Source organism: Halichoerus grypus, chromosome 2 (genome assembly GCF_964656455.1).
Source record: "Halichoerus grypus chromosome 2, mHalGry1.hap1.1, whole genome shotgun sequence".
NCBI classification, from domain to species: Eukaryota; Metazoa; Chordata; class Mammalia; order Carnivora; family Phocidae; genus Halichoerus; species Halichoerus grypus.
Window position 1 is genome coordinate 126,681,407 of NC_135713.1, and position 24,971 is coordinate 126,706,377.

General features: G+C 36.9%; 1 protein-coding gene across 1 annotated transcript in view; it reads left to right on the top strand.

Annotated features, from left to right (window-relative positions):
- MEIKIN (meiotic kinetochore factor) overlaps positions 1-24,971 on the top strand; it is a 106,416-nt gene that overhangs the window by 32,962 nt on the left and 48,483 nt on the right. Inside the window, exons 8-9 of the mRNA XM_078066344.1 lie at positions 8,695-8,759; positions 13,522-13,592. Coding sequence (XP_077922470.1) covers positions 8,695-8,759; positions 13,522-13,592 — 136 coding nt within the window. The remainder of the gene's footprint in view (positions 1-8,694; positions 8,760-13,521; positions 13,593-24,971) is intronic.

Consider the following 24,971-nt stretch of genomic DNA (forward strand, 5'->3'; position numbering starts at 1 on the left):
GATAAGTCTGGCCAGTGGTTTATCAATCTTATTAATTCTTTCAAAGACCCAGCTTCTAGTTTTGTTGATCTGCTCTGCTGTGTTTCTGGTTTCTAATTCATTGATCTCTGCTCTAATCTTAATTATTTCTCTTCTAATGCGTGGCTTAGGCGTTTGTTGCTTTTTCTCTAGTTCTTTAAGGTGTAAAGTTAGTTGGTGAATCCGGGATTTTTCTATTTTTTTGAGTGAGGCTTGGATGTCTATGTATTTCACCCTTAGAACTGCCTTTGCAGTATCCCATAGGTTTTGGACTGATGTGTTTTCATTCTCATTGGTTTCCATGAATTGTTTAAGTTCTTCTTTGATTTCTTCGTTGACCCAAACATTCTTGAGCAGAATGGTCTTTAGCTTCCAAGTGTTTGAATTTCTGCCAAATTTTTCTTGTGATTGAGTTCCAGTTTTAAAGCATTATGGTCTGCGAATAGGCAGGGAATAATCTCAATTTTTTGGTATCAGTTGAAAACTGACTTGTGACCCAGTATGTGGTCTATTCTGGAGAAAGTTCTGTGTGCGCTCGAGAAGAATGAATATTCTGTTGCTTTAGGGTGGAATGTTCTGTATATACCTATGAGGTCCATCTGGTCCAGTGTGTCATTCAAGCTCTTGTTTCTTTGTTGATTTTCTGCTTAGATGATCTGTCTATTGCTGAGAGTGGAGTATTGAGGTCTCCTACAACAAACGTATTGTTATCAATAGGACTCTTTATTTTGGTTAACTGTTGGCTTATGTAGATGGCTGCTCCCATGTTGGGGGCATAGATATTTACAGTTGTTAGATCTTCTTGTTGGATAGACCCTTTAAGAATGATATAGTGTCCTTCTGTGTCTCTTATTACAGACTTTACTTTAAAATCTAATTTGTCTGATATAAGAATTGCTACCCCAGCTTTCTTTTGAGGTCGGTTGGCATGGAAGATGGATCTCCATCCCTTCACTTTCAGTCTGGATGTATCTTTAGGTTCAAAATGAGTCTCTTGTAGACAACATATGGATGGGTCCTGTCTTTTTATCCAATCTGCAACCCTGTGCCATTTTATGGGAACATTTAGGCTGTTCACGTTGAGAGTGATTATTGAAAGATATGAATTAATTGTCATCATGTTGCCTGTGAAGACCTTGTTTTTATAGATTGTCTCTGTAAATTTCTGTTGTAGATCACTCTTGGGGTCTTTCTCCTTTTATAGAACCCTCCTTAATATTTCTTGCAGGGCCAGCTTAGTGGTCACATATTCTTTCAGTTTCTGCCGGTCTTGGAAGCTCTGCATCTCTCCATCCATTCTAAATGACAGCCTTGCTGGATAAAGTATTCTTGGCTGCATGTTCTTCTCATTTAGTGCCCTGAATATGTCTTGCCAGCCGTTTCTGGCTTGCTAGGTCTCTGTGGATAGTATGACGTTATTCTGATGTTCTTCCCTCTGTACGTAAGGAATCTCTTCCCCCTAACTGCCCTTAAGATGGTTTCCTTGGTTCTAAGATTTGTGTTTTACTATTACATGCCGGGGCATTGGCCTGTTTTCCTTGATCTTCGGAGGGGTCTTCTCTGCCTCTAGGATACAAATGTTTGTTTCATTCCCCAGATTAGGGAAGTTCTCAGCTACGATTTGCTCAAATATATCTTCTAGTCCTCTCTCTCTCTCCATCTCCTCAGGGATCCCAATAATTCTGACATTGGAATGTTTCATGGTGTCACTTATTTCTCTGAGTCTATTTTCATGGATTTTGAGTTGTTTTTCCTTGGCCTCCTCTTTTTCCTTCTTGTCTATTAATTGGTCTTCTAGATCACTAACTCGTTCTTCTGCCTCGCTTACCCTAGCTGTTAGATTATCTAGATTAGATTGGATCTCATTGATAGCATTTTTAAGTTCTGCCAGTTCAGCTTTCATTTCTGCCCTTAGAGACTCTATGTTGCCATTAATCAATTTCTCCGTTCTAGCTATTGTCTTCACAATTGCTACCCTGAATTCTGTCTCCGACATCTTGGTTATATCTCTATCCATTTGTAAATCTGTGGCAGAAGTCACAGCCTCTGAGTCTTTCCTATTTTGGGGGTTCCTCCTCCTAGTCATTCTGTTGAGGGGTGGTTGAGGGAATGTACAGAGTCCAAATTATTTACCACAGCCCAAGCAAGATGCACCTGTTTTATGGGACCTTAGGGTTGCCGACCTCTTGTTCTTCTAGCCTGTCTCCCAGGAGGGGCCTGCTGCGCTCTTACTCAGGCAACCCTGTTTGGGTAGAGTTGCCTTGCCCCCTGTGGCAGGGGATGGACTCAGTGAAAAACGGTTTTTTGGGGCTTTTATTCTCTGGCAGCTTTCCCTGGTCTCTTTCTGCATCCCTTCCGAGAGTCAGAGCCCAAGAGATCTTTTCCAACCCTCTGCCTCAGAGCAGAGAGATCTCAGTCTGTTCTTCAGTGAGCTCTCCAGGCCACACTATCTCTGTTTCTGTCTGTGCTGCTATAAACTGCAGTGTCCTGGGTTGTGCGCCCCTCAGCAGTGCTCCCAGTCCTTGCATCCATGTCGGGGCACATCTCTGCCCTTTGTGCTTCTAAAACTGCCAGCCCACAGTTCGCATGCGTGGCCTCGCTGCTACCGGTCTGTGAGTCTGTGCCTGGGTCCCTAGCATGGGAGGCTATTGCTCACCAGCTGTGTAGGATCCCCACGACTCGGCTCCCTCCCCCTTCTATTTATCTTTGGATATATGCCTGTGGAATCAGAGCTCCCCGTTTCATACCTCAAAACCAGCTGCCTGCGATATTCTGTTTGTAGAGATCTGGATCTATCTTCTTACATCTCAGGCTGATTTTGTGGATGTTCAGAGTGGTCTGGTAGATATCCAGCTCAATTCCGGGGACGAGTTGGAATAGGGTCCCCTACTCCTCCGCCATCTTTTCCTCCTTCTCGATAATCAATAATTTTTAATATTTGGTTGGTTAAGGGAGGAAGGTGGAGTCCAACTTGACTTCCAGCCCTCTGACTTAGGAAACTGGATAAATGATGACTAATTCTTTGGATGAAGGAACACAAATAGAAAAGCAAGAGTGAGTTGGCGTGACAGATAATTTTAGTTTGGAAAACACTGAAATACCTACAACACTTTGAAGTTGATATATCGGGCAAGTAGTTGTATATTCCAGCCTAATTAGCAAGGGAAAGATTCTGGGCTGAAGGAATAGTTGTCACCCTAGGAAATTGTGTAGAGTGAGAAAAGAATAGCATCAGTGTGAAAGCCTCCTTACAAATATCCTTGTATCTAAGTGGTAAAAAATTTCTGAAGAAAAGGGAATCTTTTATAGGCATACCTCATTTTATTTGTACTTCATTTTATTGTGCTTCACAGATTTTGCATTTTTTACAAATTGAAGGTGAGCAACAGTGAAAATTCTGAAGATAAATTATTAATGGCACCAGAGAGAAATGATGATTTATGATTTTAAATCCCTTCCACAATTTGCAGTACAATATATTTTTAGGAAGGAAGGAGAGATGTTTGGATAGTAATTATACCACTTTTGAACACCTGTTAACTATTAGATATTTTGGTATTCTCTTTAATTAAGTACACATTTACAGGTTAAAGTCCTATAACTTTGGCATAGTACCTAATAAAGAAAGGAAGTTTTGTTTATATTGCTGAAAGATATGTGTATACCCAGTTCAATGAGTGTTGCCTATATATTGCATGGAGCAAATGTAATACAGTGCTTGATTATGTGTATCTGATCTTATTTTCTGTCCCCCTTAAATGTTGCCCTATCTTTAAAAAATAAAATGTACCACTTGGATATGCAGAGAATATATAGCTAGTTTTCTTTCTTTCTTTCTTTCTCTCTTTCTTTCTTTTTTTTAAGATTTTATTTATTTGAGAGAGAGAGAATAAGAGAGAGCACATGAGAGGGGGGAGAGTCAGAGGGAGAAGCAGACTCCCTGCCTAGCAGGGAGCCCAATGCGGGACTCGATCCAGTGACTCCAGGATCATGACCTGAGCCAAAGGCAGTCGCTTAACTAACTGAGCCACCCAGGTGCCCCTTTTCTTTCTTATTTTTAAAGTATGTATGTATGTATGTATGTATGTATGTATTTATTTCTGAAGATTTATTTATTTAAGAGAAAGAGAGCTCAAGCAAGGGGAAGAGTAGAGGGAAAGGAGACAAGCAGACTCCCACTGAGCAGGGAGCCTGATGTGGGGCTCAATCCCAGGACTCTGAGATCATGACCTGAGCCAAAATCAAGAGTAGGACGCTTAGTGGACTGAGCCACCCAGGCGCCCTTAAAATTTTTATTTAAATTCCAGTTAGTGAACAAGGAGTGTAATATTAGTTTCACATGTAATGTATTTATTTTAAAAATTAACTGACTTCAACTTCTCATAGGCTCTCCTCTCCCTTCTCTCCTATTTAGCTGGGAAATGATGAGTTAAACTTATTAATGCTATCCATTTACTTCCAGTTAAAATGAATGCTGAATCTTACAGATTTTTCTCCTCATTCCATATTCCTGAGGATGACATATAGGTATATTATCATACCTTTTGATTTGCCTGGGACAGTCCTAGTATTTGTCTATTGTTCTGACATAAATTTTAGTAGAACTCCCTTTTACTCTCGGAAAGGTGCCAGTTTGGATAAATGGCCATCCTAAAAATAGGTGTATAGGCATAGGAGCAAGCCAGAGCTGGGGGAAGGGTAAAGTTGGGGCTTTGAGGTTGTCTGGGATCCACAAGGTGTCTCTGGACTTATATTAATTTATGCTGCAGGTTTTAAGACTGGTTCTATACCTGGGCTGGACTCTGCTGGACTTTGGTGAACTTACAGCCTTATTTAGGGCCTGAGATCCTCCATTGCTGATTTTTTTCTCACCTTAGCTTTTGTTGCTACCCAAAACTCCTTTGAAGTCTTCCATCAAGATTTTGACTTGATTGCCTTTCTGCAACCTTTGCAGTAGAGTCACCAGCCACAGCAGCCCTATGTCAAGTATTTTGGTTCTAATTTGAGCACCTTCTGCATTGCCCTTGGTATTTGGAACCTTGAGAACTCATTCACAATCTACAGGTATTAAGGGACTCTCAAGGAGGGCTAACTGAGGTCTCCTCTCTGACTGAATAGTCCAAACTCTTATTCTGATGTTGAGTTTCCACCCTTTGTGGATGTGTCCACTTAGAGTGAGTGTGGCACATGCCCCCTCTGCTTTTGGCTTTCTCTTCACCTCTTCTAATGTCATCTTCGTACCTAGTGCTCCCACCTCCAGATTTAGGGCTTGATGGAGAGAAGTCAGTTCCCACTGTCAAACTGCTTATTTCCCAAGGTTCTGTCCCCTTTTAATTAGCAGTAATCCTCTAGGCTAGAAAGCATGGAGCAGGGATTTATCTTTGGTCACATCCTGAGTTTTTTCTATATTCTGTAGCTAATAGTAAAATTCTGTGGTTTTCATCTACATATGTTAAGAGGAACTTGAGGAACATAGCAGGATATTAAATGTGGCTTTCAGGTAGTCTTAAAGTTTGAACAGTGACCTCAATAGATGAAAACAAAATAAAATGACGGTTACCCCCATTCCCATCAGTGTAGATTTATCTATGTATGATTTGTAAAAGGTGGAGTCAAAACCCAATTCTTCATGCATTTGCCCATCAGTAATCTCCAAGCTGTTTAAGAAAAAGCTAAGAGTGCACTGAAGGGATGAAATGACCAAAAATATGTATTTCTTTGATAAGAGTTATTGGTGTTATATGCAAGGAGAGGGTAGGCTTATTCCTTCACCTCAACACAAGAGAAGAAGCTCTAAGAGAACCATTTGAAAAGTTTGACATATGTCCCCTGGGACTTGATTTCTGACTCACACCTGAAAAGTCTAAAGGCAAGAGGGTCTGTTAGCAGTCTGTTAAATGCCTTGGAATGGCAGAATAAAGAGGAACCTAGATGAACTTTCAGAGTTTGGCACAACAAAGATTTGTGCATAATGCCTATAGGTCAAATATACATCCCACAGAAGAGAGTCAGTTATGGATCCTCTTGGAAAGGTTCATGCCCAGTATGACTTCCTGCAAAGGAAAAGGTAAACTCTACTGAAAGAGGCTGAAAGTTCTATCATCAAATGCAAAAGCTGAGGAGATCATAAATAGCAGCAAGTGAGAGAGCCCCAAGTGTAGGGAAATCTTGTCATTGAACCCTTCAAAATACTTCAGGTTTGAAAGAGTCAGCATTTGGTTATCTGTCAGACCCAGAGGGTATCAATGGCATGTTATAATAGTGTCAGTCAAAATCAAGAAAGACGTTTTATGTCCCTTTCTACAACTCCTTTCCCCTACTCCAATGCCAGAGGAACCCAAAGAGTAGTTCCCAAACGGGAGGAAAAAGAACAAGAAATATAGGAGAAACCAACCATGGTTGATTTCCTCACTGCAGGTTTTGAGTCTAATTCTGTCCTAAGTTGGGAAAAGGATGAAATATAAATCAGATAATAAGAGTTTGGTGTTGTGATATTCCACTGGGCTTTTTATTACCCCCAAAATGACTGTTTTATACAAGAGAATACCACAAAAACAATGGAATACACCTGAAAGTTCATTCTGGGGCAAGAAAGTACTATTTTTGACAAGATTAATTTAAAGAGGAAATAGGATAGAATAAAATTGGTTTTTTTTTCCTTCATCAATATTTTCTTTTTTTTTTTAAATTAACATAATGTATTATTGGTTTCAGGGGTACACGTCTGTGATTCACCAGTCTTATATAATACCCAGTGCTCATTACAACACATACCCTCCTGATGTCCTTCACCCAGTTACCCCATCCCTCCACTCCCCTCCCCTCCAGCAACCCTCAGTTTGTTTCCTATGATTAAGAGTCTCTTATGATTTGTCTCCCTCCCTGGTTTCATATTGTTTCATTTTTTCCTCTCTTCCCCTGTGATCCTCTGCCTTGTTTCTTAAATTCCACATATCAGTGAGATCATATGATAATTGTCTTTCTCTGATTGACTTATTTCGCTTAGCATAATACCCTGTAGTTCCATCCACGTTGTTGCAAATGGCAAGATTTCATTTTTTGATGGCTGCATAATACTCCATTGTGTGTGTGTGTGTGTGTGTGTGTGTGTGTGTGTGTGTATCTCACAACTTCTTTATCCATTCATCTGTTGATGGACATCTAGGCTCTTTCCATAGTTTGGCTATTGTGGACATTGCTGCTATAGACATTGGGGTGCAGGTGCCCCTTCGGATCACTACATTTGCATCTTTGGGGTAAATACCCAGCAGTGCAATTGCTGGGTCATAGGGTAGCTCTATTCCCAACTTTTTGAGGAACCTCCATACTGTTTTCCAGAGTGGCTGCACCAGCTTGTATTCCCACCAACAGTGTAGGAGGGTTCCCCTTTCTCCGCATCCTTGCCAACATCTGTCATTTCCTGACTTGTTAATTTTAGCCATTCTGATTGGTGTGAGGTGGTATCTCATTGTGGTTTGATTTGGATTTCCCTGATGCTGACTGATGTGGAGCATTTTTCATGTGTCTGTTGGCCATTTGGATGTCTTCTTTGCAGAAATGTCTGTTCATGTCTTCTGCCCATTTCTTGATTGGATTATTTGTTCTTTGGGTGTTGAGTTTGATAAGTTCTTTATAGATTTTGGATACTAGTCCTTTATCTGTTATGTCATTTGCAAATATCTTCTCCCATTCTGTTAGTTGTCTTTTGGTTTTGTCAACTGTTTCCTTTGCTGTGCAAAAGCTTTTTATCTTGATGAAGCCCCAGTAGTTCATTTTTGCCTTCGCTTCCCTTGCCTAAAATTTTTTTTTGCTTACTGAATTCAATTGTTCAATAAACCAGCAATAGGAATTTAGAAAACCATCTTCACACATTTGGTTTTCAACTCCATTGTCTTACTGGGGACTCGGAAATCCCGTTTTGGTGGTCAAAGGCTGAGCTTTGATCCTTTGGTATTCCTCTTGTAATCCTCTCATACACATTTCAGTAGAGTTGGGGGTGGTGTCATTTGTAAAAGAGAAAAGGATGGGGTGCCTGGGTGGCTCAGCTGGTTAAGCAGTTAAGGTCAGGTCATGATCCCAGTGTCCTGGGACTGAGCCATGCATTGGGCTCCCTGCTCAGTGGGGAGTCTGCTTCTCCCTCTCCCTCTTCCTCTGCCCCTACCCCCACTCATGCTCATGTGCTCTCTCTCTCAAATAAATAAGTAAATAAATAAAATCCTTAAAAAGAGAGAGAGAAAAGGATATTAATTTTTAAAAAGTATTATCTCTCATGTTACTTGAGATAATTACCACAAGAACCCTAGGAAACAAGATTGCCATTCTTTCTGTATAAATGAGGGAACCAAGAATCAAGACAAGTTAAGTAAATTTCCAAGGCCACTCAAGTGTGAGTAGAAGAACTGGGCTTTAACCCTAGGTCTGTCTCATTCTGAACACTCTACTTTGTCCTCTATTTGTATTGTCTCACACTGAAAAATGTATAAATATATTGCCTTTTATTATTAAACTATTTGTTCATATAGATACAGGAACATTTTTTAACCAGTTATATTTTTTCTACAGGATATTTGATATAAATATAAATGTTATTATTGTAAGTATTATTTGAGGATTCTCAAAAGTTCCTGAAAGATTAAGAGAATAATTTAATTATTAATTAATTTGTTCTTATTATAGAGTGATGATGTTAGCAGACCAAAGTACTTCTCCAAAACCAAAGAGTACTTCGCATTCAGAATCAGGTAATAAATAGTGAAACTAATCATTTTCATAATTCTGTATTTCTTTATTTTTGTGACAGTGTAGCATATTTTGAGAAAATTGGTAGCCCAGGAAACTGAGTGCTTTTTAGCTTGGTTGTATTTTAAGAAATGAAGGTATGTGAAGTTAGAATGTGGGTCTTAACTATCCCTATAACACCCTTCATTAATTCATTTCATAAACATTTACTGAGTATGTACTCTGTATTAGGCATTACTATATATACCAGTGAGGAGTGATATAAAGTCCTTGCCTCCTAAGTTTCAGTCATGAGAAAGGAAGATAATCAATAAACAGATATATTGGAATTATGTGTGATGATTGAAAATAAAAATAACATAGTACCCTTGCATTATAGACACTCTATAATTTAATTTATTATTAGGATAAACTTAGCTAAACATTTCCAACCTTATTAATCCATGCTGTATCTCAGATTGCTATTTTTATTTCCTGAATCAAGTTTTATAGCATCTGTTTTTGGTTAAACTTGAAGAATTGCTGGTTTTGCTCTTAATAGGTATGTTTATATAAACAAAAAAAGGTTTTTTTTAACATAATCTTCACTTTAAGAAATTCTCTTAATGAGTATTTTCTATATGCCAGGATTTAGGAATTCTGGGTATAAAAATGATTAAAAGAGTTGCTATTCTTTTTTTTTTTTTTTTAGATTTTATTTATTTAGTTGACAGAGAGGGAGAAAGAGCACAAGCAGACAGAGCAGCAGGCAGAAGGATAGGGAGAGGCAGGCTCTCTGCAGAGAGCCTGATATGGGCTCAATCCCAGGACCCTGGGATCATGACCTGAGCCGAAGGCAGACGCCTAACCAAATGAGCCACCCAGGTGCCCCAGCAGTTGCTGTTCTGAGGGAAATTAATAAAGTGATAAAAACTAAACTTGTAAAAGCACACATCTTTTAAAAGAGTAGCTAGCATCTACTACCCTGGAGGGTGAATATTAGAAGGGGGATTTGTTTTATAGATCTATACAGATTTGTTTTATAGAGTTAGGGCATTTGTGAACAAGAGAAGAGAGATTATGAAAGGGAAAGTGGTAAAGGTACCAAAAACAATCATGATTTTACTTAGGTCTTGCCCAATAAAAATTTTTGCTTTGGCTGTAGAAAATGTTTTTTATAAGGCCTGATAGTAAGGGAGAATAGTGATTCTGGAATTATGTATGCTTTTGTATTCTTACTTTTATGTGGTTGATTGATTGAAATTTAAAATTAAATCACATCTTGCTCAAGTGGTATTTTTTACTTCCTTAATTAAACAAATCTATCTTTGTTCCAATTGTAGGTCAGGTTCTTTACTAAATGTTAGAAAATAGTCTAATCATAGAGACAAATAAATAAACAAGAAATTACTTCTCAGGTAATTCCGGCTCCTTTGCAATCTTATCTACCGCTATTAGTGGTTAAATATGGGAGTTCTTCAAGGCTAGTTCCTAGATTTTAATCTTTTTAAAATTTACCCCCTGATATGTATAGGTGTCCTATAAAAAACAGGGTTTCCAAGTTTTCTCTCATTAAAGAATCTCCTCTGAGGCTAAGACCCTTATATGCAGCTACCTTCTAAACATCTCCCCTTGGATGTTTCAGAGACACCTCATCATACCATTCATTAATTCCATTCATTCAACAAATATTTATTAATCACCTACAGTGTGACACAAAGTATTTTAGCTGCTGGGGAACATGACAGAGTCCTTGCCCTAAAAGAGCTATGTTATAGTAGAGGAAGAAAGATAATAAACTGTTAAATAAATAAACATACAACAATGTCAGGAATAAGAGTATTGAAGGAAAATAAAGTGGGTAAAAACAGAATGTGACTAGGAATGCTATTTTAGACAAGGTAATAGGATAGGCCTCTCTGAGGAGATTACATTTGTATAGAGCTTGAATGAAGTGAGAGAGTGGGTCATATGAAAATCTGTGACAGAGCATGCTGAGCAAAGGGAACAACAAGAGAAAAGACCAGGAGATGGAAATGAGCTCTGCATGTTTGAAGAATAGAAAAGAGGTTAGAATGACTGGAGCAAAATGAGTAAAAAAAAAAAAAAAGAATGACTTCAATTGTGTTCAGGGGGTAATCAAATGGTATAATGTAGAGTCTCCTATGCCATCATAAGAAGTAGGGGTTTTATTCTAAATGTGCCAAGAAACACATCTTAGAGCAAAGGGATGACATGATTAGATACATATTTTGAATTATCACTTGGCTACCATGTGGAGAATAGACTAAGATGGCAAGTGAAAGCAAAGAGCCCCTATTAAACTACTGTGGTGGTCAGATAGTGGTATATGAGATTAAAGTGGGAGCAGTGGTCTGATTTGAAATATATTTTAAAACAGATGTGCCAGGATTTTCTGATGAGGCTGGATGTTGCATAAGAGAGAAAAATAGAAGTCAAGGATGAGTCTAAAATTATTGGTTTAAGCAAGTGGACGAATGATGGTATCATTTCTTGAGATGGGAATACTGGAGGACAGAGCAAGTTGGAAGACTAAGAGAATCTGGTTTCAGCATTAAATTTGATCTGTCTAGGGGCACCTGGGTGGCTCAGTCGTTAAGCGTCTGCCTTCGGCTTAGGTCATGATCCCAGGATCCTGGGATCGAGCCCCGCATCGGGTTCCCTGCTCAGCAGGAAGCCTGCTTCTCCCTCTCCCACTCCCCCTGCTTGTGTTCCCTCTCTCGCTGTCTCTCTCTGTCAAATAAATAAATAAAAGCTTAAAAGAAATTTGATTTGTCTACTCATGTACTTAATGTTTCATGAAATAATGCAGACACAAACATGTATGTATTGTGTAATTCTGTATATATGAAGTTCAAGAACAGGCAAGAGTGTTTTAGGTAGTAGAAGTAAGAATAGTGGTAATCTTTGGAATGGGAGTCCTGACTGGGAAAGAACATATAGGAAACTTCTGGGTTGTTGGAAATATTTTATGTCTTGATTTGGGTGGTGACTATATAGGTGAATACATATACATTTAAGATTTGTGCCCATTACTGTGTATGTGGAGTGCTTCAATAAAATATTAAAACATTGAGAGACTTATTAGCCTTCAAATAGAGATGTCATTAAAGCAGTTTGTGACACAGGAGTCTGGAGTTTAGGGCAGAGACGAGCTGTAAATAAATATCTAGAGTCAAGAATATAGATGAGATCACCTAGGAAGTGGAATAGAAAACAAACATGCAAAAAGAATGTAAATGGAACACTCCAACATTTAGAAGTAACTGTAACATAAGTTACCTAGGGATTAAATAAAGCGAGCATTGAGAACTGAGAATTGTCACGACCAAGACCTAACCTGGTCTTCTACCAGTGTCCTCCATCTTAGTTAGCAAATGTAGCTTAGCATACCAGAAGCATGGGATCATCCTTGACACCTTCCTGTTTGTCACTTCCTTCGCTTAATCTATTACCAAATCTTGGTACCAATTTCATTTCTTACTAAACTCTCAAACCTACTACTTCCTTCTACCTCAGGAGATGAAGATAAGTGGAGTGAGTAGTCTCAAGGGTTGTCAGATTTAGCAAATAAAGATACAGAATGCTCAGTTAAATTTGAATTCAGATAAACAGCGAAAAATTTTTAATATAATTATGTCATAAATATTGCATATGCTTGTACTATTACACAGCAAACACTTACACTAAAAAATTATTTGTTTATCTGAAATTCAAATTTAAGTAGGTATCCTGTATTATATCTAGAAACCTTTTAGCCGTTGCAGTGAGGCTGGGAATATAGAAGTATATAGGCAGAGATCATAAAAACCAGGATTTTGTATGCTGAGTTAAGAAGCTTGAGTTTTAACTTGAATACAGTGGAAAACCTTGGAAGAGTTTTAAGCAGATGATATTAAACTTGTGTTTTAGATATATTATGTGGGCAGTGGACTGCAGATGGAGCTGAATTGAAAAGCTATTGAAATAATTCAAAGGGAAATCTCGTGTTGATTTAAAACAAGGTACTAGTGTTAAGAATAAAGAAAAGGCAAATTTGCAATACTTATAGTAGTAACATTGCCACATAGCAGACTAGATATTTGTTGCCTTGGATTGAGCCTGGAGAGTGAAAAAAAGAGGAGTCAGGACTGAAGAGGAGTCATAAAAGGGGCCAGAGGGAAAATATTCATGTTTGTTGTACTGATGTCCAGTAAGGTAGGACAGGAAGGGTTTCTGTTCATAAAGGTAGGACCTGAAACTAGATTGCTGTGGGCTTGGGAGTAAACAGGAGGAGAGGAAGTTATGTTAGTATATGTGGACAGTTCTTTGAAGAAACATGCCCATGGAGAAAAGGAAAGAAAAGATGTAGCAGGAAGGAGTATGGGGTACAGATAACGTTTTTGGTAAGATGAAAGAGTCCTGTATATTTTAAATCTAATAGAAAATTTGCGGTAAAAAGAGAGAGCCTGAAAATACAGGAGAGTGGAAATGGAAGGATAATTAATGAAGAATTTTAATCACATGCAACCTTCTGTACTAAATGAAAAGTAAATATTTTACATAGAGCTTATTTACTCATGTAAACCTAGAGCTCTTAAAATAAAACTCTATCTGCAGTAAGTCAGGTTATTCAACATATGTTAAGCTTTTCTTTTAAAACTATTTCAAAGACAGCCCTTAAAATTAGCGTGTTTTTTTTTCCAAATTTGAATTCTACTTTCTGTACTTAGAGTTAATGAGATGTTAAATAATTAAAATATTGAAGCATCTTTTTCTTTACAGATAATACAGCTTGTGAAGTTTTACTTGCTGAGAAAATTTACCCTTCAGCCCCTGAAAAAACAAAGAAAAAAGCAAGTGTTGAAGCAGAAAAACTATATAAATCATAAATTTCATTAATATAGAACATATTCTTAACCAACAGTTTTATAGGAATTACTTTTCAGCTATTTAAGTAAATAATTTCAAACAGTTTTTAAACTTAGTAATTAATTACATTACTGTTATATGAATATATACTCTATATAAGTTTAATGAAAGAGAATTAAAGTTTACAGTTTTTCCAAATTCCTTTTGGATAATTGGATGTCTATTAAACATTAATTTAAGGTAAAAATAAGACATTTGCTGTGTAGCCAGAGCAGTGATTTCTGCTGAGGAGTATTTGTGAATTAGTACATTAGGCCCAGAATCTAGAGGTCTTTGGGGAGAAATTTGAGGTTTATTTTGTATGTAACAGGAGCCACTCTTTGAGTGACTATTCAATGCTAAGCATTATTCTAAGCACTTTTTACAAATTATATCTTTTCCTTATAGCATTCCTACCAGGTGAGTTTTTTGTTTGTTTGTTTTGCTTTGTTTTCACCTATTTTATAGCTAAGAAAAATGAGGTTTAGATATTAATTAGTGTGTTTGGGGAGTTTGTGGCAGGTCTTTCTGGATCTTACATCTGTATTCTTTCCACTACACTTTACTGTCATTGTATACATTGGGTAAAAAAAAAAAAATTGAAAAAGGGCAAGAGTCTCAGTAGGAAGATTGCTTAGTATGAAGTTATAGATATTGTAGGTGCAAGATTGTGGTGGCCTTGACAAGGATATTTTGTAGGAGAGATGGGAAATATGCATGGATTCAAGATAATTTTGCCTGTAGAGTTCTTGAATTGGAGATAGAAGATGAAGGAGTGAGGTGTCAAAAAAGACTTCTAGGTTTTTGTCTTAAGCAATTTTGGTGGCTAAAGGTGCTATTTAGTGTGATAGGAGAGGCAGGAGGTCTGAGCATACATGAAAATGAAAAATTTGTAAGGACCATTGGCTATAAATCTGCAGTTTAGGAAAGCAGAAGATAAGTATACAGTGTTCTAGATATTTTTAAGTTTATAGAAATAGATGAAAGCACCTGAGAAAGAATGAGTTTCTACAGAGTAAGGAAAAGAAAAGGGTCCAGGATCATTCCTTGGAATACTCTACAGTCAGGTAGAAAGGAGTGGACAGAGAAAAGGAGGAAAATGAACAGAATATAGTATCATAGAAGCCAAGAGACAAGAATATTTACTCCTAAAAGGGGGAGTGGTTAACAATCTTGAATATTGCTTGGAATCCCAGTGTTATAAAGAACTTTGCAAAATTGGAGGACTTCCAGTTTCTGGTCTAGCACGTAAGGAACTTAGAACTCATCACTCTGGCCTAACAAGTAAAAGCCTGAACAAAGGGGCGCCTGGGTGGTGCAGTCAGTTGAGTGTCCGACTTTTTGTTTTTGCTTGGGTGGTGATCTTGGGATCATGGGATTGGCCCTGAGTTGGGCTCTGGGCTCTGTGCAGGGTCTGCTTGAGACTCTCTCCCTCTCCTCCCCCCCCACCCCGTGCTCTCTCTCTCTCTCTCTCTAAAACAAATGAATAAATCTTAAAAAAAAAAAAGAAAACCTGAACAAAGTTAAAAATCAACAAATCTTTTTAGATATGTCAGATAAATAATATCATAGGCCAAAGTGCTGCACTAATATTTGGAAAGATAGACAGGTGGATACAGAAAATCATGACTTATCAGAGCAAAAACACTTGAACAGAAATCTCCCAGAGAACCAGTGCTGGGATGGAAAAACCAGTGCTGGTGTGATTGATGAATTGCTAGAGGCTCAGTGAGAACAACGCTGAGAGTTAAAAACTCAAGAGGGACACAGTCATCGGGGGGCCTCGACACTTTTTTGAGTTTTATCTTCAGGAAGGACCTCTATCAGATCCTCACAGTCAATATCTGAGAAAAATCCCCTCATGCTTTTGGTAATGGGAAGAGGAAAAGAACCATCTTGAAATATACTAGAGTATTCTGTTCTTAACAAAACCTTCCCTCAGAAGAATATATGTTACCAGAGCCTAACTTGGGGTTTTAGTAGAGCCTGGGGGAAGGGGAATACCCAACTTCAGCCAGCTCTGCTTTTTCAAATGAGGAAAGGAAAATACTCCAATTCCAGCTCTCTCTAGCCTTCCACATGGAGGAATGGGAATATCCAGATACAGCTCTCTCTACCTGTCCTGTCCCACCTAAGGAGGTGTGGGGATTAAGAAATATTGGTGAATTTTACCCTCCAGGGATAAAGCCTCAACAAAATAGACCTAATCATAGCACTATGATTTAAACCTTGCCACTACATTACTAAAGGCCTATCCACCACAGTTCCCATTACCCAGTATATCCTGTCTACCTTTTAGCAAAAAATTACAAGGCTTATTAAAAGGCAAACAAAACAAAACAAAACAACACAGTTTGAAGAGACTGAATAGACATCAGGACCAGAGTCAGATATGGCAGTAGTATTAGAATGATCAGACCAGAATTTTAAATAACTATGATTAATATGCCCAGAGCATTATAGGAAAAAGGAGACAGCATGAAAGAACAGATGAATGATATAAACAGAAAGATGGAAATTCTAAGAAAGATCAAAAAAGAAATGCTAGAATAAAAAATACTATAGCAAGAATGAAGAATGCTTTTGATGGACTCATTAGTAGACTGGACATAGTGAAGAAAGAATACCTGAGTTTGAGGATATGGCAGTAGAAGCTTCCAAAACCGAAAAAAAAAAAAAAAAGAGAGAGAAAAAAGACTGAAAAAAAGAACAGAATATTCAAGAACTGTGGGACAACTACAAAAGGTGTGACATACACATAATTGGGATTCCAGAAAGAGAAGATACAGAGAAAGGCACAGAAACAATATATGAAGCAATAGTGACTGAGAATTTCCCAAAATTAATGTCAGATACCAAATCATAGATTCAGGAAGTTCAAAGAACACCAAGCAAGATAAATGCCCTCAAAACTACACCTAGATTTATCATATTCAAACATCTTGAAAGACAGAAAAAAATATTGAAAGAAGCCAGAGGGAAAAAGCACCTTGCCTATAGAAGAGCAAAGAAGAGCAAAAGAACAAAGAACAAAGAATTACAGATCTCTCCTTAGAAACTATCATGCAAAAAAGAGTGAAGTGAAATATTTAAAGTCCTGAGAGAAAAAACCCACCAACCTAGAATTCTATACCTCATGAAACTACATTTCAAAAATGAAGGAGAGTTAAAGACTTTCTCAGACAAAGAAAAATTATAATTTGTTGCCAGTAGGCCTACCTTGTAAGAAATATTAAAGGAAGTTCTTCAGGGAAAAGGAAAATAATGTAGCAGTATAGTTTTAACTATCTTAATAAATGTAACATTATGGTGCAGTATGTAAAATAAGGGAGATTGTATATGTAGGGTCAAGGGCTATATGGGAACTCTGTATATTCTGCTATGAACCTCAAACTTGTCTCTAAAAAATTGTTAATTTTTAAAAAGTCAGTTGCATTCAGAATCAAGAAGGAAACTGATGACTTTAGCAAGAATAATTTTAGTGGACTGATGAGAGGCAAGCCAGATTGGAATAGGTTGAAAAGAAGGAAATATAAAATATAAAAAGAAGTAAATTGGGTCACCAATGACATGAAACATATGTAGGGGTGAGGAGTAAACGTGTAGAACATTTTTATGCAGTTGCCTGTTATAACTATTTTGAAAGCCCTATGGCAATCCAGGCACAAGTCTTTAAGAGACACACAAATGGTAAAGAGAAAAAAATCAAAGCATACCCCTATAAAAAATAGAATCGTCAATTCACAAAGAAAGAGAGCAAGAGAGGAAGATAAGAACAAAGGAAGTACAGAACAATCAGAAAGCAATTAACAAAATGATGATAGTCCTTACTATCAATAAGTTCTTACCTATCAAGAATTACTTTAAATGTAAATGATTTAAATTCGCCATTTAAAAGACATAAAGTGGGGGAATAAAAAAAATAGCCCAACTATATGCTGCCTAGAAGAGATTCACTTAAGCTTCTTTCTTTTTCTTTTCTTTCTTTCTTTTCTTTTCTTTCTTTCTTTCTTTCTTCTTTCTTTCTTTCTTTCTTTCTCTTTCTTTTCTTTCTTTTTCTTTCTTTCTTTCTCCCTCCCTCCCTTCCTCCCTCCCTTCCTTCCTTCCTTCCTTCCTTCCTCCCTCCCTTCCTTCCTTCCTTTCAAGTAGGAGGCTTGAACTCATGACCCTGAGATCAAGAGTCAGACACTTAACCAACTGAGCCACCCAGATTTGCCTAAGGTTTAAAGACAATTAGGGTGAAAGTGAAGAGATGGAAAAAATTATTCCATGGAAGTGAAAACTAGAAGAGATCAGGAGTAGTTATATCAGACAAAATAGATTTTAAGTTTTTTAAAAGCTATAATAAGAGACAGTGTTGTTACATAATGATAAAGGGGCCAATTCATCAAGAGGATATAACGGTTGTAAATATATAAACATTCAATATTGAAGGACCTAAATATATTAAATAATCATTAACAGGTCTGAACGCAGAAACAGACAACAATGCAATAGTAGTAGGATACTTCAATACCCTACTATTCAACAATGAATAGATCATCCAGACAGAAAATCACTGAGGAAATAATGGATTTGAACAACACTTTAGACCAAATGGACCTAACAGACTTATACAGCACATTTCATTCAACAACAGTAGAATCCACATTCTTGTCAGTGCACATGGAACAGGCTCCAGGATAGATCACATGTTGCATCACAAAACAAGTCTTAACAAACATAAGAAGATTGAAATGATATCAGGTATCTTTTCTGACATATTGGTATGACATTAGAAATTTATAATAGAAGGAAAGGGGGAAATTCACAAATATGTGAAAATTAAACAACACATTTGTGAATAACTAATGAGTCAAAGAAGAAATCAAAAGATATCAAAAAATATCTTGAGACAAATAAAAATGGAAACACAACATACCAAAACTTACGGGATGCTGCTAAAGTAACCCTAAGACGGAACTTTATTGTGATAAATACCTACATTAAGAAAGAATTAAGATCTCAAACATGCAACCTAACCTTATACCACAAGGAACTAGAAAAAGAATATAGTCCAAAACAGAAGGAAGAAAATAAAAATAAGAGAAGAAATGAATGAAATAGATATTAGAAAGACAATAGGAATCATCAACAAAACTAAGACTTGGTTTTATTAAAAGATAAACAATTGAAAAACTTTTATCTCATCTAAGAAAAAAAGAAAGGTGATTCATTAATAAAATTATCAATGAAAGATGAGACATTACAGTTCATACCACAGAAATACAAAGGAACATAACAGACTACTATGAATAATTATACACCAACAAATTGGATAATTTAGAAGATATGGATGAATTCCTAGAAATAGAAACCAAGACTGAATCATGAAGTAATAGAAAATCTGAACAGACAATAAAAAGCAAGGAAATGGAATCAGTAATAAAAAGATCTTCCAGCAAATAAAAATGACCAGATGACTTTACTGGTGAATTCTACCAAATGTTTAAAGAAGAATTAATACCAATGCTTCTTAAACTTTTCTAAAAAATTGAAGAGAAGGAACACTGCCAAACTCATTTTACAAAGCCAGAATTACTGTGATACCAAATTCAGGCAAGAACACTGAAAGAAAAGAAGTTTACAGGCCAATATCCCTGATGAACGTAGATGTAAAGAAAATACTAACACTCAAGAAAATACTAGCAAACCAAATTCAAGAGCACAATGAAAAGATCATATACCATGATCAAAGAGGATTTATCCCTGGGATGCAAGGATAGTTCAACATAAGAAAATCAATTAATGTGATAAACCACATTAACAGAATGAAGGATAAAAATCATGACCATTTCAATAGATGTAGAAAAGCACTGGACAAAATTCTACATCCTTTCATGATAGAAACTTCAACAAATTAGGTGTAGAAGAAATATACCTCAACATAATAAAGGCTATATATGACAAGTCCACAGTTTACATCATACTCAATGGTGAAAAGTTAAAAGCCGTTTCTCTAAGATCAGGAATAAGAAAAGATGTTCACTCTTGCCACTTTTTTTCAATATAGTATTACAAGTTTAACCAGAACAATTAGGTAAGAAAAAGAAATAAAAATCATCCATATAAGAAAGGAAGAAATGAAATTATCTTTTGTACATGGCATGACCTTATATATTGAAAACCCTAAAGGCTCCACTGAAAAACTGTTAGAATAAATAAAATCAGTAAAGTTACAGAATACAAAAATCAATATACAAAAATCTGTTGTGTTTCTATACACTAGCCTCAAACTATTTGAAAGAGAAATTAAAAAGCAATTCTGTGAGATAAGAGAAAAAATATATATTGGTTTCTGCCCCCATTTCCAGGCACAGAGCTCCTAAACACTTGTAATTTCCTAAGTGATAAGAAAACCAGAAGCATATTTTGTTTTAATATTTAGTTTTTTTTACTTCATCCCTCACACAGGGCTCCTAAAACCCTTATAATTCCTAATTGATAAGAATACTAGAGGATCAAAAAAAAAAAAAAGAATACTAGAGGATCTTTTTGGAGTGCCTGGGTGTCACAGTTGGTTTGGCACCCACTCTTGGTTTTGGCTCGGGTCTCGATCTCAGGATTGGGAGATCAAGCCCCACATCAGGCTCCATGCTCAGTGTGGAGTCTGCTTGGGACTCTCTGTGCCTGCCTCCTACTCTCTTTCTCTAATAAATAAATAAATCTTAAAAAAAAAAAAAAGAATACTAGAGAATCTTTTGTTCATGAGACAACTCTGAGTGGACTCCTATATGGCTCCTGGATGTGGGTTGGTCATCAGGAAGACCAAGCCATAATTAGAAGCTTGAAATTTTCAACCCAGTCACTCCCTTCTCCAAAGAGGGGAAAGGGGCTTGAATGAAGTTAGTAACTGATTATGCCTATGTGAGGAAGCCTCCATAAAAATTCTAATAGTAAGGGATTTGGAGAGCTTCTAGGTCGGTGAACACAACCACACCAGGAGGGTGACAGAGCAGAACTCCATGGTGGCAGATGTTCTTACACTTGGGACCCTCCCAGACCTTGCTCTATGTTCATATGTATCCTTTATTATATCCTTTAATAAATTAGTAAATGTAAGTAAGTGTTTCCCTGAGTTATATGAGCTGCTCTAGCAAATTAATTGAATCTGAGGATGGGGTGATAGAGGCTTCCAATTTGTAGCCAAATTGTACAGAAGTTGAGGATAACCTGGGCACCTAGCACTTGTGATTGGCATCTGAAGTAGGATGGGAGCAGTCTTGTGGGACTGAGCCCTAAACCTATGGGATCTGACCCCATCTCCAGGTAGAAAGTGTTAGAATTGAGTTGAATTGTAGGACATCTAGCTGGTATTGCAGAGAATTTCCTGTTGTGGGGAAAACCCCAAACGCATTTAGTGACCAGAAGTATCAGAAGTGTGAGTAGTTAAGGACACTCATAGGAGAAAGATTCACTGGAGGGAAGAACTGTCGTTTTTCCTTTAAAAGTCCCATTCATAATCTCATAGAAAACAATAAAATACTTAGAGATAAATTTAACCAAGAAGATAAAAGACCTGTACACTGTAAACTCTAAGACATTGAATGAAAGAAATTGAAGAAGACACAAATAAATGGAAATATATCCCATGTTTTTAGATGTGAAGAATTAATATTATGAAATTGTCTATCCTACTCAAAGCAATCTACAGAGCCAGTGTAATCCCTTTCAAAGTTCCAATCACATTTTTCTCAGAAATAGAAAAACTATCCTAAAATTTGTATGGAACCACATAAGACCCCAAGTAGCCAAAGCAATCTTGAGAAAGAAGAACAAAGCTGGAGGCATCACATTCTTGATTTTAATATATATTACAAAGCTATAGAAATGGAAACATTGGGTGCCTGGGTGGCTCAGTTGGTTAAGCGACTGCCTTCAGCTCAGGTCATGATCCTGGAGTCCCAGGATCGAGTCCCGCATCGGGCTCCCTGCTCAGCAGGGAGTCTCCTTCTCCCTCTGACCCTCCCCCATCTCATGCTCTCTCTATCTCATTCTCTCTCTTAAATAAATAAATAAAATCTTAAAAAAAAAAAAAGAAATGGAAACATTATGGTACTGGCATAAAAAGAAGCACTTAGACCAGTAGAACAGAATAGAGACATCAGAAATAAACCCACATGTCTACAGCCAACTGATTTTTGACAAGGGTACCAAGACCACAAACTGGGGAAAGGATAGTCTTTTCAATAAAATGGTAATGGGAAAGTTGGATATCTATATGCAAGAGAATGAGACAGGACTCCTATCTTATACCACTCACAAAAAAAAACTAAGTCAAAATGGATTAAGGACTTAAATATAAGACCTGAAACCATAAAACTCCTAGAAGTAAACATAGGGAAAAACCTCCTTGGCATTGGTCTTGGCAATGATTTCTTTGCTAAGACACCAAAAGAACATGCAAGAAAAACTAAAGTAAACAAGTGAGACTACATTAAACTAAAGAGCTTCTGCATTGCAAAGGAATTAATCAGTAAGTTGAAAGCAAGCCACAGAATGGGAGAAAATATTTGCAAATCATATATCTTATAAGGGGTTAATATTCAAAATATTTAAAGAGCCTGTACAACTCAATGTCAAAAAAGCAAATAATCCAATTATTTATTTATTTTTTTAAAGATTTTATTTATTTATTTGACAGAGAGAGAGAGACCCAGTGAGAGAGGGAACACAAGCAGGGGGAGTGGGAGGGGGAGAAGCAAAGCAGGCTTCCTGCTGAGCAGGGAGCCCAATGTGGGGCTTGATCCCAGGACCCTGGGATCATGACCTGAGTTGAAGGCAGACACTTAATGACTGAGCCACCCAGGCGCCCCAACTAATAATCCAATTTTAAAACAAGCAAAATACCTGAATAGACATTCTCCCAAAGACATACATGCTGTCAAAAGGTACATGAAGAGGTGCTATATATCACTAATAATCAGAGAAATGCAAATGCAAACCACAAATGACACCTGTTAGGATGGCTATTATCAGAAAGACAAGACATAACAAATGTTGGCAAAGATGTACAGAAAAGGGAATCCTTAAATACTGTTAGTGGGACTGTAAATTGGTACAAGTATTATGGAGAACCATATGGTGGTTCCTCAAAAAAATAAAAAGAACTACCATGTGATCCTGGGTCCTACTTCAGGATATATATTCAAAGGAAAAAGGAAATGAAATCAGTATCTCAAGGAGATAGATATCTGCATTCCCATGTTCACTGCAGCATTATTCACAATAACCAGGATATGGAAACAGGCTAAATGTCCTTCAATGGATGAATGGATAAAGAAAGTATGGTATAGATATAGATATAGGTAATGGAATATTATCAAGTCATAAAAAAGAAGAAAATCTTGCCATTTAAAATCACATATATGAACCTGAAGGGCATTATGTTAAATGAAATAAACCAGAGGAAGACAAATACTGCATAGTATCACTTATATGTGGAATCCTAAAAAAAAGCAAAAGACAAAACAAAGCCAATTTCATAGAAATAGAGAATAGAAAATATAATGGTAGTTGCCAGGGTCTGGTGGTCTGGGGAAATGGGGAGATGTAGGTCAAAATGTACAAACTTTCAGTTTTAAGGAGAATAAGTTCTGAGGATCTAATGTACACCATGGTGATAATAATAATACAGTATTATTTACTTGAAAGTTACTGAGTAGATCTTCTGCTTTCTCACCACACACACACACAAAATTAATATGTCAGGTGGTGGATATGTTAATTATCTTGGTCTTGCTTATCATTTGGTAATGTTTATGTATATCATATCATTACTTGTACACTTAAAATATATATAACTATATTTGTCAATTTTTCCTCATTAAAGGTGGGGGAAAAGAAAGTGAGGAAGTAATGATTATGTATAGAACTTGACTCTGAAGGGAAATTAAGAAAAAGCACAGTAACTAGAAGGAGAGGCAGGGTCAGAGGAAACATGTTTTGTTGTGTTTACTAAATCATTTTCGAGGGCTAATGGGAATAATGGAAGTGAGGAAGAGGGGAAAGCTGAATGTAACCAAGTAGGAGGCAACTGGAGACTCTATGACCTAGAGATCTAGTTGAAGTTGTCCTGAATTTCACTTCTTTAGCCTACAATAAAACATCTTCCCCATACTTTCTGTTTACTTTTCCATGCTTCTTCACTTCCTCATAGTTACATTTCGCTTTCCGGCTTACAAGCAAACTGTCTCAATTTCACACTCCATCAATTCACATACACATGTACACACACACACACGTCTATACACATCAAGGATCCTATAATTTAAATGTGTCACATCTTGATTAAATGCCATTTCTTATGCTCTTGTCTGATCTGTTCCTTCTCAAAGCTGTGCTCCTGGTAGGTGATTCCTGACTATAGTTTTATCATCCTTGGGATGCTGGTGTATGAGAACTTCCCTATATTTCTCCAGTCAAGATATACAAATGGCCAATAAGCACATGAAAAGATGCTCAGTATTATTAGTCATTAGGGAAATGCAAATCAAAACCACAATGAGATATTACTTCATATCCATTATGATGACTATAATTGACAAGACAGATAATAAAAAATTATAATAATAATAACTGTTGCATCCTACAACTTGGATGAACCTTGAAAAACAAAGAAGCTGGTCAAAAAGACCACATATTATATAATTCCATTTGGGTAGGCAAATATATAAAGATTAGTGGTTACATAGGTCTCATGGGGGATAGAATGGAGATTTACTGCTAATGGATATGGAGTTTCTTTTAGGGGGAACAAAAATGTTCTAAAATTAGGCTGTGGTGGAGGAGGAGTTAAGATGGCAGAGGATTAGGGGGACCCTAAGCTTGTCGTGTCCCTCTAATATAGCTAGATAGTTATCAAATCATTCCAAACACCCAAGAAATCAGTTGGACGTCTGAGAAAAAAAACTGCAAGTCTACAAGTAGGAAAGTGACCACCTTTTGGAAAATTATTTTGACAAGCAGACCAAAACACACCCAGGATCTAGTTTTGTTGTTGTTGCTTCTTTTTGTTTTTTGTTTTTTTTTCTTCTTTTCTTTTCTGGACAAAATGACGAGATGGAGAAATTGCTCCAAAAGAAAGAACAGGAGGTAGTCCTCACATCCAGGGATTTAATCAATACAGATATAAGTAATATGTCTGAACTAGAATTTAAAACAAAGATTATAAGGATACTAGCTGGGCTTGAAAAAAGCCTAGAAGACACTAGAGAATCTCTTACTGCAGAAATAAAAGAACTAAAATCTAGTCAGCCTGAAAATAAAAATGCTATAACTGAGAT